At 42.8% G+C, this 16,416-nt stretch overlaps 1 protein-coding gene across 1 annotated transcript in view; it reads right to left on the bottom strand.

Annotated features, from left to right (window-relative positions):
- Positions 1–16,416, bottom strand: part of ADGRV1 (adhesion G protein-coupled receptor V1) — a 921,762-nt gene that overhangs the window by 594,473 nt on the left and 310,873 nt on the right. Inside the window, 2 exon segments of the mRNA XM_030193377.1 lie at positions 2,701–2,824; positions 15,210–15,327. Coding sequence (XP_030049237.1) covers positions 2,701–2,824; positions 15,210–15,327 — 242 coding nt within the window.

Here is a 16,416-nt window from a genome sequence, read left to right as displayed (position 1 = left end):
GATTGATGACAAGGTGCAATTTAACTTAATAAGATCAGGAGAGTGATCGATATGGAGACAAGATGGCGTCTGGAGCAAATGCTTGATGCATTGATCTCCCTTGTGTGAGTGTTTTCCAGACACTGCTAGGACCCAGACAGTTTCTGCCAATGTGGGGAAAAGGAAAGGAGCCCAGAAAGTTCACCTTTCAATTTCCAATGCTCCAAGACGTGTGGTACAGACCATGCTTGAGGGAGTATTACTGCACCAGGTTAGAGCTGTGAAGCCTACCTCGGGTGCCTAGAGAGAAGAAATAAATAATCCATGGTGTCAAAGACAGCTATGAGATCAAGAGATACTAGGACATAGATATTTCCTTGGTCAATGGTGGCGCGAAGACCACTTGTTAAAGCAGTCAAGATGGTCTTGCAACTGTGGCCATTATGAAAACCTGATTGACGTGGATGCAACAGATGATTTTTTTTTTGTTACATTTGTACCCCGCGCTTTCCCACTCATGGCAGGCTCAATGTGGCAGATAATGGAGGGTTAAGTGACTTGCCCAGAGTCACAAGGAGCTGCCTGTGCCAGGAATCGAAATCAGTTCCTCAGTTCCCCAGTCCACCACCCTAACCACTAGGCCACTCCTCCACTCCTTGGTGGAGTGGAGGAGTGGCCTAGTGCACAATTAACGAGTTGCTGAAATATGAATTCTTCGGTGACCTTAGAGATATACCAGAGGTTAGAGGCAGGATGGTAATTAGAACAGATAGAGGTGTCTAAGGATAGGACGGGATGATGGTGTGCTTCCAAGAAAGTGGTACAACACCTGACTGTAGACTACTCTTAATTAAAAGCAATAGTATAGCAAGAAATCCATGATGTGGGAAGGTAAGCCAAAGAGAGGGAATAAGAAGTAGTTAGAAACATTGAAACATGACAGCAGATAAAGGCCAAATGGTCCATCCAGTCTGCCCATCCTCCGTAATCACTAACTCTTCCTTTTCCTAAGGGATCCCATGCGCTTGTTCCATGCTTTTTTAAATTCTGACACAGCCCTCGTCTCCATGACCTCCACCAGGAGGCCATTCCATGCTTCCACCACCCTTTCTGTGAAAGAATACTTTCTTAGATTCCTCCTAAGCCTATTTCAGGTCTTTGGCTGTTGGACAATGAGGATCCTGAGAGGCGGAATAAGGGGAGGTGACATTTTTGATGGAATAAAGTTTCTGAGGCCCCCCTAAATATTTCTTCTTTGCGTGTTTAATAGAGTTAGGGTAGAAATTATAGTAATGTTTGTAATGGGCTAGTGCAGCAGGATAATCTTTCAGCACGATGTGTCTGTCATTTAAGAAGTCAAACTCGAGCATGAAACCAGTGCTCACCTGTGCGATGAGAGCTACGGATTGCCTTGGTGCAGCTTGGCCAATCTATGCAGATAGGGTAGAGCCCCAAAGTGCGACCTATTTCTGTGCCAGCCTGGGGCCTTCCTGTACTGGCCGCTGTGCTGCCCCCATCCTGCCCTCTGCCTGACAGGAAATGCATCACAGGAGTTCCCATGATGGAGAAGGGGCGATGCTGGAACTGGCGTGGGTGGGTAGGAAAGAGAAGTGAAATATTGGACCCGCGTATCAGTTGCCCCCCTGACTTGTTTTTAAAATTGGTCACATATTTTGCATCCTATGTGCAGGTATATACAGTATTCAGTTGTGCAATTTTATAAGAGCCCTTTCTACATTTAAAACCTGCTAGTCAGGCAGAAAATACTTTAGAAAACATCTCCCTAAAAGAATGTATATTTTGCAAATACATTAGCAGTTAGATTCAGTAAATGGTGCTCAAAGATAGGCACCAAAAAAATCAGCACTAAATGCAATTCTATAATGGGCACTCATAGATGAGCAGTCATTATAGAATAGCATTGAGTATCGATTTCTGTGCCCAAATTTGGATGCCAAGACTTATGCCTTCTGAAACAAGGTATAATTCCCAGCGCCCAATTTGTGCACACATCCCTGGTATTTTATAACACTACATGCAAATTTCAGGAATGCCCCTGACCCACCCATGCACTTTCCATGGCCATGCTCCCTTTTGGGTTGTATGCTATGGGATTTGGGCACATATTGTTATAGAATAATGTATAGCAAGTTTTGTATGCAAATTCAAATTGGTGTCAATTAGCATCCAATTACTAGCGCTAATTAACTTGTTATCCAATTTAGTTGGGCACACATCTTGGATCGAGGGGGGGGCAAATATCGGTGTCCAATTTGGGCACTATATATCCGGGGGTAGCTGTCTTAAAATTGCCTTTTCTATCTCTGTCATTGTAAATTTTGCTCTGCGTGTGATTGTTCACTTGTATACATGGTTCCCAATCCTGGTCCTGGAGGCACCCCAGTCAGGTTTTTGGGATATCCACAATGAATATTCATGAGAGATATTTGAATGCAGTGGAGGCAGTGTATGCAAATATCTCTCATGAATATTCATTGTGTATATCCCAAAAACCTGACTGGCTGGGGTGCCTCCATGATCAGGTTTGGGAACCACTGAATTAGACAAATAGTTAGTTGAAATCGATATGGATTCCTCATTATACTAGTGAATGTACATTCATTTTAGGAGTTTGCCTTTTCAACTTTGCCACTAACTTATTCTTCTAATTGGAATTTACTGAAATAAATGTTCATATCAGAAAAACGCTGAAACACTTACTTAACAAGAGCAGTTCCATTGTACGTTCCTGAGGGCTCCCCAATGAGAATATCCCTGGATGATGAAGCTATCCCAACTTCTCCAGAAGCTCCTTCATCTTCCAAGATTATAATGGTCGCCACACCTTTAAAATAAAAGATTTGAATGTTGTCTACAATACAGCAGTTAGTAATCATGACACAGAGTAATTACACTCACTGTTAGACTACTGTGCATGTGGAGGGCAATTTTCAAAGTCATTTGCTTAGGTAAAGATTGGCTGAAGTTGCTCTGTTCAGAGCAGCCAAAAGTATCCAGGGGTTTTCAACACCATGCTTGCATTTACCTGGGTAAAAAAAAGAGCTTCCTAGAAGTGTGGATTTGGGATGATGGGGGAGCCTGGTATAGAGAGCATGCATGTGGGGGTAATTCTACAAAAGTCACCAAAGTGTGGTACTACGACGCTGCCCACTAAGCACAAATTCTATATCAGTAATTATGTGTGTAATTGCTGTTATAGAATACTAGTGTAAGTCGGCACTTACGTATCAGCATAGGTGTGGCTGCTTATGCCATGTCAATGGCCTGGTGCAAATGTCCACTACTTAATGTTTCAGTTGTGTGCAGAACTGGAAGTTTTCAATAATTTATTTAGGGGTCCTTTTACAAAGGCGCATAGACGCCTAGGTGCATCATCGTGCGTCAAATTGGAACTACTACCTGGCTACTGCATGCCACAGGCGGTAATTCCATTTTTGATGGCCATCCAAAATGTGCAGTAGAAATGGCACTTACCCAGCAGTAATCAGCAGTTTATGCGTGCTGACACTTACCGCCCAGTTAGTGCATGAGACCTTACTGCTAAATCAATGGGTGGTGGTAAGGTCTCAGGCCGAAAATAGATGCACACTTGTTTTAATTTTGCCGCACGTCCACTTTCAGCCTCACAAAAATGCCTTTTTTCAAGGCGTGCTGAAAAATGGATCTGCGTGCATCCAAAACATGCGCCTACACCAGCGCAGGCCACTTTTAGGCACGCCTTAGTACAAGGGCCTATTATTTATTTGAAAAATGGATATTCCGCTCAATTCTAGAGTTCTTGGTGGATTACAAATGTACATACATAATTAGCACAATTATACAGACAACAAGGTTCGAATACAAAGACAAAATATGACCAGTTTCCATGCTTGAATATTCAAATACTCAATTATATTGTTTCAACAGTTTCGTTCATCCAACTTACGTCATTCTTTCCTCATGAACTCATGGGCAAACGCATTTCAATTAAAACTCAATACAGATAAAACACACTGCCTCATCCTCTCATTCCCAATACAATATGAACAAAGCCACAAATATAAACACCCCAGACTACACCCTCCCTATCTCAGACAGCCTGAAAATCCTCGGCGTTACTATCGACCGCAACCTTACACTTGAGAGCCAAGTTAAATCTACAACTAAGAAAATGTTCCACTCAATGTGGAAACTCAAACATGTGAAACCATTCTTTCCGAGGGAAACATTTCGCAGCCTGATACAATCAATGGTACTAAGCCATGCAGATTACTGCAATGGAATTTACGCGGGATGCAAAGAACAACTCATAAAGAAACTTCAGACCGCTCAAAATACAGCAACCAGGCTTATATTAAAGCGCGATTTAAAAGTGCCAAACCACTCAGAGAAAAATTACACTGGCTACCAATCAAAGAACGTATTGCTTTCAAAATCTGCACCTTGGTCCATAAAATCATCTACGGCAAAGCCCCAGGATACATGACAGACCTCATAGACCTACCAACAAGAAACACAATCAGATCAACACGAACATACCTAAATCTCCACTACCCAAGCTGCAAAGGACTCAAATATAAATCAACCTATGCATCCAGCTTCTCCTATATAAGCACACAACTGTGGAACCCACTTAAGCCGTGAAAACAATGTATGACCACCTGAACTTCCGAAAATCACTAAAAACCAACTTGTTCAAAAAGGCATACCCAACCAACCCAACCTAAATGTCTAAACCTTGCAACACAACAAAACCAAAGCTCGTAATCGACTCTACAGAACTCTTCCTCTCTACGATTCCCATTGTGTCTATAACACATGAACCTTATTAGACCACAACAACTCTCTGCATTTGTTTCTCTGATAAAGAGCCATGACTTCAAACAGGAGGTTTCAACCTCTGAAAGTTAGTAAAAAAATATATTCAGCTAGTCCAATACTGAAATGTCAAATTATATTCCGTTTTTGTTTTTATTAACCTTTACAGTGGACTACCACAATAATTTAGCCAATTTATTGATTAAAATTTGTAACACAATATGAATTTGTAGGGAAATGTTAGGTTAGGGCTCTTCAGCTTGGAAAAGAGACAGCTGAGGGGGGATATGATTGAGGTCTATAAAATCCTGAGTAGTGTAGAACAGGTAAAAGTGAATTGATTTTTCACTGTTTCAAAAAGTAAAGTCAAAGGGACTCTCAATGAAACTACATGGAAATACTTTTTAAAACAAATAGGAGGAAATATTTTTTTCACTCAAACAATACTTAAGCTCTGGAACTCGCTACCAGAGGATGTGGTAAGAGCGGTTAGCATATCTGGGTTTTAAAAAAAGGTTTGGACAAGTTCCTGGAGGAAAAGCCCATAGTCTGTTATTGAGATGGACATGGGGGAAGCCACTGCTTGCCCCAGGATTGGTAACATGCAATGTTGCTACTAATTGGGTTTCTACCAGGTACTTGTGACCTGGATCGGCTACTGTTGGAAGCAAGATACTGGACTAGATGGAGTCTGAACCATTGGTCTGACCCAGTATGGCTGTTCTTATGTTACAAAAATAATACTGTTTCAGAACTGAAAAACAGAGATCACACTGCTTTTTATACTTTCCAACCCAATGAAAGTTGTAAAGAAATATAGAATAGGGGTTGAGAATGTTTGTTGGTCCGACAGGGGCAACAGTGCTCTCTAAAAATTTAACACAAAGGGATGCAAATTGAGAGTCAAAAACAGTGAAAAACACATATAATTTGAAAATGGGCCACATCGGATGGGGGTCCAGAGAAATAAGCCCCCCCCCCCTAAAAAACAAACATGGTGCACAACATAGTTTTACAAGAGAAGCAGTGCCAACATCTGCAACACAGAAACTTACATACAGTGACACAGAGCACAGTTAAGGAATTCCTCCTGTCAAAATATTCCCCCACAACTGCTCCACTATTTCACAGACTGACCCACCCCCTAAAACTACTCCACTGCTGCCCCATGCTGTCCCAACTGCCTCACCATCCCCAAACTGTCCCACTCCCCCATAATTATCCCATCAATCCCTAAACTTCCCAAAGTACCCCCCTCTAGAAATACCTCCCACAACAACTATTCCCCTTCAATATTCCCACACAACTACCCCCACACCTCAACTATCCCACCACCCTAAACTAATCCCACAGACTACCTCCACCTCCCCAAAACTATCCCTACCTAGCCAAAACTCCATAACTACTTCTACCTACCCCATCCCTATTTACCTCTCAACTTCCTACCTACTCAAGTCCATCTACCCCTCAACTCATTTCCTACATCATCTATTACCATCCTACCTATTCCCATCACTTACAAATACCCCCACCTTTCCCATTCCCTAAATGCTACCACTATGCAACAAAACTAACCCCACACTTTCTTTAATAGAGCCACCCCTTCTTTCCTTTGCCATAGACACAGACAGAGACAGCAGAGCTACTCACCCACACACCGACACACACACAGGAGTTGAAAGGAATTCCAATACCCTTGTCTGCATGCTTTCTCAACTTGTTTAATCCTAGGAGATATTGATTAGACAATGCTCTCGTCCAGGAGCAGCCTAATGGTTAGGGCAGTGGGCTCAGAATCAGGGGATGCCAGTTCAAATCCCACAGTAGCTTCTTTTGATCTTAGGTAAGTCACATTTCCCTACATTGCCTCAGGTACAAACTCAGACTATGAGCCATCTAGGGACAGAAAAACACCTACCATACCCTCAATGTTGCACTTCAATAGCTTTTGGGCTTGCAAGGAGTATATGAAAAAATAAAATAATATTTTAAGAACGTTTTTGCAATTTCCATATCTGATATGTTAGTTATTGCAAATTGTTATAAGGTTCCAAGTAAGAAATGGGTTGCAATGGAAGGTCATCAGAAGGTAGATTCTTTAGTTCCCCATTTTAATCTGGTGGGATTTATGGAGGACTCCCAACATAAGAACAAAAGAACTGTCATACTGGGTTAGACCAAGGGTCCATCAAGCCTTTTTCCAACAGAGGCCAGTCCAGATCACAGGTATCCAGAAGAATCCCAAAAAGCAGCAAGATTCCATGCTATTTAACCCAAAGAATAAGCAGTGGCTTCCCTAGAACTAACTTACTAACTGTTTATGGCATTTTCCTCCAGGAATTTGTCCAAACCTTTTTTAAGCCCAGGTATATTAATTGTTCTTTCCATTCACTTGGGCAATGAGTTCCAGAGCTTAACTATATATTGAATGAAAAAAAATGTGTTTTAAACGTGCTGCTATGTAAGTTCATGGAGTGTCCCCTAGTCTTTGTACTTTTCGAAAGGCTAATATACAAGTTTAAATGCTGGTTTATGCATGTCCAAATTGCAAGTAGGGTTTCTACAATAACCACCTAAGAAGATAGTCATTAAGGGGCGGTAAAAGTCTAGCTTGTACCAGTGGTGTACCAAGGGGGGGCAGTGGGGGCGGTCCACCCCGGGTGCACGCTGCTGGGGGGGTGCCGCGCGCCTGTTGGCTCTTCGTTTTCATGCTCCCTTTGCCCCGGAACAGGTTACTTCCTGTTCCAGGGCAGAGGGAGCATGAAAACGAAGAGCCGGCAGGCGCGCGGCACTCCCCCCCCCAGCGGCGTGCACCCGGAGGGGGGGTTCTTTTGCCAGGAGGGGGGGGGCATCGCGCTGTTCCAGGGGGGGGCGCTGCACTCAGGGAACGGGGCGCATCGGCGATCTGCCCCGGGTGTCAGCCCCCCTAGGAACGCCACTGGCTTGTACCATACATTAATTTACTAGGGGAGTCATTACTCTGCAGTATCTTAGTACCACAGATTAGTGATTCCCACAGCATATGATGAATGCAGCTTGCGATCAACCTCACAAGCTTCAATATTCATACTGCCCAGGAGCATCAAGCCATTAAGCTGCAGCCGGTTGCTCCCAGGCTGCTTATTAAAAGGGCTGGGCTTGAATTCCCCTTTATCCCAGATGCCTCCTTGACAGAAGGGAAAGGGAAATGGGACTTGATATACTGCCTTTCTGAGGTTTTTGCAATTACATTCAAAGCGGTTTACATATATTCAGGTAATTATTTTGTACCAGAGGCAATGGAGGGTTAAGTGACTTGCCCAGAGTCACAAGGAGCTGCAGTGGGAATTCAACTCAGTTCCTCAGGATCAAAGTCCACTGCACTAACCACTAGGCTACTCACCTCCTGTGGCCCCTCCTATTACATAGCCCCCCCCCACCAATTCGCACCCAAAGTCCCCCTTTACATATCCATCCTGATACCCTCTTTGCCTTAAATCCCCTTGCACAATCCCTTGGCCCCTCCCCCAGCCCACTGCTGAAATTCCTTGGAATATAGTTGGATTAGGATAAGATCAATCTACAGTCACTTCTACCCCTCTCTGTTCCTATTGATAGTCCTATGGTACTACCACCAGGGGTCGAGCTGCAATATAAGGGCAAAAGGATTATACAGAAGCTTAACCCTTTGTAGTTGTACCACCTGACTACCACTAGGGGTTGCTGGCACCATTTTGAACACAGTGCTGGCAGGGTCAGGTGCATTACTACCATTAAGGATCACTCCTGGTCTAACCTGCTGAACTCCAGGGAATTTCATCAGCTAAGCCCAGTGGTGCCTATGGGAGGGGAAACATACCCAGCCCCTTTAAGAAAGGAACCTGGAGCATCGGATTGCAGTTTAGCAGACCAATGCTCCCAGCAAGGAAAAATAATGTTATCTTTTAACAGGCATTATTTTACCAGGAATAGCACAGCTAGAAGAGATCACCACAAGTTGTTTTATTTGATTTACATAGTAATGAGGTGTTTTGAATGCATTTGGCATGCTTTGCTTTTCGCTACTAATTTCCCACAGTAATTTAAATTAGCATGCATTATGATAATATAGGTCATATTATTGTCCTTTATGGTATAACACACCTTAATAACTATCCCTCTTATAGCTTTTCTTATTTGCTACTTCTAATATATTTATATTATTTTCTTATTTGCTTTGGGTTTTTTTAAATGTTTTTAATTGATGGTTAATTGTGTAGTGCTGTAACCTGCTTAAATTATGAGATAATCAGGCTTATTTTCGAAAGAGATCGCCGGCGATCTTCCGACACAAATCGGGAGATGGCCGGCCATCTCCTAAAACCGGCCAAATCGGTATAATCAAAAGCCGATTTTTGGACACACTCGCCGGCATTCCGTCGCGGAGGCGGCTAAACTTCAAGGGGGCGTGTCGGCAGGGTAGTGAAGGCGGGATGTGGGCGTGCTTACAAGGTGGCCGGCTTCAGCTGATAATGGAAAAAAGAAAACCGGCGATGACGAGCATTTGGCCGGTTTTACTTGGTCTATTTATTTTCACGACCAAGTCTCAAAAAGATGCCCAAACTGACCAGATGACCACCGGAAGGAATCGGGGATGACCTCCCTATACTCATCCAGTGGTCACCAACCCCCTCCCACCAAAAAAAACCAAACTTTAAAACATTTCCTTCCTAGGAGGGGAAGCCAGTCGGCCAGCTCGTAAAAAAAAAAAAAAGGATCTTGCTGATCAGTTATGTTATGACTTACTTGTTCTGGAGTGCTGTATTTTGTGATACTGTTTTGAGAAATGTTCAAGAAAGACTTCATACAAATTAAAAAAGTCCCTGCCGTTCATTTTCCCTTGATGGCCACTTCCCTTAATAGCCGTCTTTGTCTTGATGGTCGCGCCGAAAGTGCACTTCTCTTAATGGCCGGCTTTCTCCCCAAACAGGGAAATCAAAACAGTTTTTGCTCACAGTTTCTTTAGTAGTAACAGTGGGATTTGAACCAGCCACCTCTGCATTACAAGAGCCATGATGTAACCACTTGGCCACAGCTCCACTTACTTGGCTGTCCCTCCCTTTTGGTTGTACCCCTTCAGGTCTCTCTCAGTCAATCACAGTGTGTTAAGCTGTCTTTGAGTGGCTGAGAGAGACCTGGAGGGGTATAATCAAAAGGGAGGAACACCAAAGTAAGTGGAGCTGTGGCCAAGTGGTTACATCACGGCTCTTGTAATACAGCGGTGTCTGGTTCAAATCCCACTGTTACTACTAAAAAAGCAGTGTGCAAAAACTTTTGATTTCCCTGTTCAGGGAGAATGACGGCCATTAAGAGAAGTGCACTTTCGGAGAGAAAGACGGCCATCAAGAGAAAGACGGCTATTAAGGGTAGTGCACGTCAGGGACGGCCATCAAAGGAAAATGCACGGCAGTGACTTTTTTCATTTGTATGAAGTCTTTCTTGAACATTTCTCAAAACAATATCACAAAATACAGCACTCCTGAACAAGTAAGTCATAACATAACTGATCAGCAAGATCTAAACATCCAGAAGTACCAGTGCACTACGAATGCTGGCCCTCCCACGGCCAAATGCCTTGGATTTGGCTGGGTTTGAGATGGCCGGTTCCAGTCTCCATTATCGCTGAAAAACAAAGTCGGCCATCTCAAACCCGGCAATCTGTGGCACTTGGCCGGCCCCAACCGTATTATCGAAACAAAAGTTGGCCAGCCATCTTTTTCGATAATACGGTTCCGGCCAGCTGTTGCGGCGCCGCCAAAATAGATCGCCGGCGATCGATTTCGCCGGCGCCGTTTGATTATGCCCCTCAATGTGAACTATAAATCCTTTTAAATAAATAAATAAATACACACATCTAAGGGCCTTGTTTACGAAGGTATGCTAGCGTTTTTAGCATGCATAAAATTAGTGTGCACTAAATGCTAGAGACACCCATATATTCCTATGGGTGTCTCTAGTGTTAGCGCGTGCTAAAAATCCTAGAGTGCCTATAGCGTGGCTTAGTAAACAGGGCCCTAAATCTATCATTAGGGCTTGAAAATTTGAAATTAATTGCTCATAGCTTTCTCCAGCCCAGTGAGAGTGGGGTAATTTCATTCTTGGTTGTAGATTATTAATGCACTGATTATTTTGCTAATCTTTTGGATTTAGGGGGTCCTTTAAAAAAGACAAGCATATGTTATCTGCCACATAACCTATTTTATTCTTATGGGCTCTACTGCAGATGACATGCGCTAATTTTTAGTAAATTACTAATTAATTTATTTCTTAATCTCATTTATTAATTACTATTCCATGAAGAGGCTCTGAAGAATTTAAAAATCATTAAAATATACATTAGGCATCACATATAACATTCAATATATGCATAAGCCATAATAAAATAGGTTTATCATCCAGCTTTGGGTTAATAATGTTAGGAGATATATTTTTAAATAATTTGTACTTGTATAGATGCATTTTAATATTTGTATGCGGAGATTGAAAGCTCAATTCAATCAATTTCTGTCTGTCTTGCCCCTCTTCTATGCCTATCAATGTAAGCTCCAAACTGTTCACTTAGAAGATTGGTTTCATTTTTTGAATGTAGCTCACGCCTGTTCATTTGTAGAACAAGGTTAGGTACAATAAATATTTCCCAATTCAAAGAGTGCTTACAGGCTCAGATAGATGCAGGGCATCTCTACACTGTGATCTTCAATTGTTTCAAATGTCACTTGTTTCCCCCACCCTAATATATACAAAAGCTTATTCTTTCTATCTGTCCTTAAAAAATGTGTAGAGACTGTTAATGTCTGCCTTGGTTAGATGGCAGAGAACTCTAGGGACTCTACTAAAGTATTATGCTGTGACCTGTTTATACCCCTGCAGTTTCTAGAACAAGAGGAGGGTGCTTCTAACCAGTGAAGTAACGGTAGGAAGAGACCCCTTTTGGAGGCAAACTGGGACCGGTATAAAACCCAACCTTCATGTAATTCTCAAATTGTGCACTTGGCACTCACTCCTTCACCATTTTGCCAAAGCAGGAGCTGAAAACGGTTTATTTTGAGAATAAGTGGTTTTATTATTCCTGCGGCAATAAACACAAATTGCAAACTTCAATTAAACAAACTGCAATTCAATAATTAAGAAAATATTGAAAATTAAATTTACCACAGTACTGCAAGAAACATGCACCCCTTGATGGTTGCTCTTCCTGCTAAAGTTTTTGTTTGTGGGGAATATCATAGCAAATATCCCCATCACACTTCCATGTTGATAGCAATCCCCCTTGGGAGCTGCCATCTAAGCACCACTCTCCCCCCCCCCCCCCCCCTATCACTCTTAAATGGCTTTTCATCGATATACAAATGGCCCTTGTCCCATCCTGTCTAAGGATGGTCCCTTACAATTTCCATGTCATTGTCCTCCTAGCTGTCTATGTCCAGGAAGCTTTTGACTTGTAACCACTTGCCCCAGCTACCCTCCTCTCCTCTTTCCTCTACACATTGATTTGCGCAGCGCTGCGTACGCTTTGTCGCGCTATGGAAATGCTAAATAGTAGTAGTAGTAGTAGTAGCATGGCTCTCTGGTAAGCTGTATGTTTAGTGGTGTGGAAAAATCTGCTCTTGCTCACTAGGTAGGAGTATAGGATACGGTGCAGTGGGGGGGGGGGGGGGGAGAGCGGTGGAGTAAAACAAAAGCTAGATGTGAGATGTGCTGCCAAGCACTGCTGTGTAGAAATCACATCCACACTCCTCCGCCCCCTCCCCACTGTTTTGGCGGGTATATTTTTGGATCTGCTCCACTTCCTCCCTCCCCACCCCTAATCTCAAACCCATAATCCTTCCAATCCCCTTTCCTATCACTTTCCTAGCTTTTTCCTTTCTTCCCTCTCCCTCATGTCACCCTCCCAATCCCAACCCCTTCCTCCCCCCACCTGCTGTACCAAGGCTTCAGCCCATTTATGGACAGCTCCCACTTATATATGTTTGCCTTAATCTTGTCTTTGGTTAGCTCAGCCATTGTACCACAAGGAGCAGAAAAGTTGACAGGTGAAAGTGTTGCTTAGGCCACTGCACTTCCCCAAAATGTGCCCTGGTTAGCTACACCAGAATACCCCTATTCCTAAGGAGAAGGGGTAGAGAAATTCAACATCTGTACTCATGTACTCATTCTGCTGCTCCCCAATACCTCTCCACACTCGTCCTTCCCTACACCCCTTCCCGTACACTCCGCTCCATGGATAAATCCTTCTTATCTGTTCCCTTCTCCACTACTGCCAACTCCAGACTTCGCGCCTTCTGTCTCGCTGCACCCTACACCTGGAATAAACTTCCTGAGCCCCTACGTCTTGCCCCATCCTTGGCCACCTTTAAATCTAGACTGAAAGCCCACCTCTAACATTGCTTTTGACTCGTAACCACTTGTAACCACTCGCCTCCATCTACCCTCCTCTCCTCCTTCCTGTACACATTAATTGATTTGATTTGCTTACTTTATTTTTGTCTATTAGATTGTAAGCTCTTTGAGCAGGGACTGTCTTTCTTCTATGTTTGTGCAGCGCTGCATACGCCTTGTAGCACTATAGAAATGCTAAATAGTAGTAGTAGTAGTAGTAGTAGTAGTATCTGTGTAGTACAAGAAAGCAGCAGGGAACCATTTACCCTAGAAAAGGAAGAGAGGAAACAGTGAATATCCCCTAAATCTGAGCAGAGACTGCCAGGCAGCAGGAAGAAACTGCATCTGGGATTGCATTTGAGTTCAACAGAGGTGTTCAAGAGAAAAGAGTAAAAGAGGAGTCTCCTGGGGATTGGGGAGCCCTGGGGGAATGAACTAGTTAATGCTTGTTCCCTGCTTTGCTATTGTTATGAGTTTGTCCTTTTGAAGGCTATTTATTTTCATAAACTTTTGATGGGAACCCCAATTCTGGCCTGGACCAAGTTATTAACTGCTGGTAAAGAGTGGAGAATGTAGATTCATTTTTCATCAGCCACCCACTTAAACTGCTCTTGACCTGGATTCAAGTACAGTATCCAGTGATAATAACCCTATAAATCAGTGCTACCTCCCTGAAGGTGTGCTCCCAGTGTGCTAAGCAGTGTATAATAACCAGGGTTTTTTTTTTGAGGGGGTACTTGGGGGTACTGAGTATCGGCACCTTTTCCACTGTCTGCTAAAATTGACCCACGGACTCCAAGTTTTAATGATAGAGCTCAGGCTCTACACGCCAATTCTGTCTTGTCATAGACTACTGACTGGTTGCAGGGGGCCTGGCTATTGTGGGGTGGGTCCCCTCAGTGATCACCCCACTCCTGAAGGGTGCCCTAGCATTTGAGTACCGGCACCTTTTTTGCTAGAAAAAACACTGATAATAACCCTGGGGTCAAGGCAGAAAAGAGTGGTATGCCTTGTGCGCTTGGTCGCCCTATATAAAAAAGGGCTTTGTGCATGAGCTAATAATGCACAAATCCCAATGCACAGCACATTTAAATCCATAGTAATAAGGTCTTTGGCTGCTCAGGGCAGATACAGAGAAGTGTACAGAAGGCCATAAGGCTGAACACAATGCTAGGGCTTAGCACTGCGCTTGGAACTTCTACAGTAGTGTTAATGAGGATCTCATGCCTGTCTCTTCCTTCACTGTGAGCATCATGATGTGCAACTTCTTTAGAGCATGTGCGAGTTGTGCTGGTATAAAGAGCAATTGCTGGACTATAAGGAGACACGGGTCTTTACATAAATCAGTGTTCATGAACTGTTTCGGCATCCGAGCTGCATGTGCTGGAATGCTATTCTGTGGATAAATATTTGTATTGCAAACAAAATGTGTGGATAGAAACAGAGAAAAATGAAGGCAGTTCAAGACCAAATGGCCTAGTCAGTCTGCCCATCCATGCCAAATGTGTGTGCATGAAACTGTGGGTGCCAATCTGATCAGGACCAAGACTGGAGTGGGCTTCAATAGCAAATCCAGTAGTTGAGAAGTAAGACCAGTGTCAGGCAGATTTCTACAGTCTGTGCCCCAAAATAAGCAGGGAGAGACTGAGATAATTAGTAAGTATACCAATGTTTAATTATGAAGAAGTAGAACCTATGCAGAGTGCCAGATTCAACTATGGCCAACTTGTTGGGCAGACTGGATGGACTGTACAGATCATTATCTACCGACATTTACAACGTTACTATGTAAGGCATAGCCTCTGCTAGTGCACACCCATGTGCAAATGCAACCGGTACATTCTTCCATGCTAGGCACACATTTGCATATTATTTGGTTACTGCATTGAGAAGCAAAACATTGGAATTACTTTTGCATTTGAAAGCCATGTGCTGAAAGTTCATACATGGTAGTAATACACGGTTTCTGAAATCAGGCCCTCTGTGAGGACAACTCCAGACTCAAGCTTCCTTACCATCTCTTAGGGATATCTCTGAATAATCAGCAGATAATAGTTGAATTGTATATCTTTCATCACCCTCTAGAACCCCATCTTGTATTACTTGCAAAATAATGGTCTTGCGGGACTCAGTCTAAAGAAAAAGAACGCAAATATTAAGGGAGATAAACAGAGTATATAGCCATTCATACTAAGAAGCTGATGTACTAAACTGCAAATTTCTCTGCAATGCTGGGGTCTTTGCACATAAAAACAAGCTAAATGTCCTAAAAATGCACACACATATGATAGCAATTGGTTTTTTTTTATGTTTTTACACACACATGGGATAATTCTATAAAGTGGACTCTGATATTTACATGCCAATTACGGACTCCTTCTACAATGCCACGCTAATGGTTCTGCAGCAAATGCGACAAAGGCCATAGGAACTGAATGGGCTTCGCTGCATTTGCTATGTCAGAATCCCTAGCATGGCTTTGTAAAAGGACCTCTATATGCGTAAATGATTAGAATAATGGATGTAGACACATACTGTATGTGTGCACATAGGACTAAATTCTATAAATGGTGCCAAAAAAGCACTAAATGTTATTCTATAAATGATGCTGAAAGTTAGGTGTTGTTTATGTTGCAATCATTTTTATTTGAATATATGCGTAAGAACATCATACAATAGCTGTTAAAGCAACAATATCATATTACCCCCCACCCCCACCGCGTACCATCAAGAATAAGCAGTCTGGAAGAGCGAAGAAAGCAAACAAGATTAAACAGTTCTAAGAAAAACCAATATTCAAATGTTTAATAAGTAAGTATGAACACTTGGGGGCAAGGTAGCCAAAACGTTTCCCATACTGCTTGAACATGACATCCCGCAGGATGAGAGAAATCTGAAACAGATAAGCTTTCCAAATGCATTTGTTGAATCGTTAAAGCTCTCCATTTTTGAATAGAAATACAAGTATCTCCCATCCAGTTCACCAAAATAGATTTTATAGCAAAGAAGACAACCTGTCTCAAAAGCATCTAAAGCCTGATGGCAAGGGGACTACTAAGGGAGAGCAATTAAATAGCACATAAAGACATAGGGCCATAGAAAAGGACCACATCTGATGTACAGATCCCATGACTCTCCCTCAAAAAGCCATTACCATCGGACAGGACCAGAACACTGTCCAGTAGTAAATAATCCTGCATGGCGGGCTCAATGCGGAGAAAT

Source organism: Microcaecilia unicolor, chromosome 2, assembly GCF_901765095.1.
Source record: "Microcaecilia unicolor chromosome 2, aMicUni1.1, whole genome shotgun sequence".
In the NCBI taxonomy this organism is placed as follows: domain Eukaryota; kingdom Metazoa; phylum Chordata; class Amphibia; order Gymnophiona; family Siphonopidae; genus Microcaecilia; species Microcaecilia unicolor.
The sequence above is the reverse complement of the archived record's forward strand: the minus strand, read 5'-3'. Positions and strand labels throughout refer to the sequence as shown.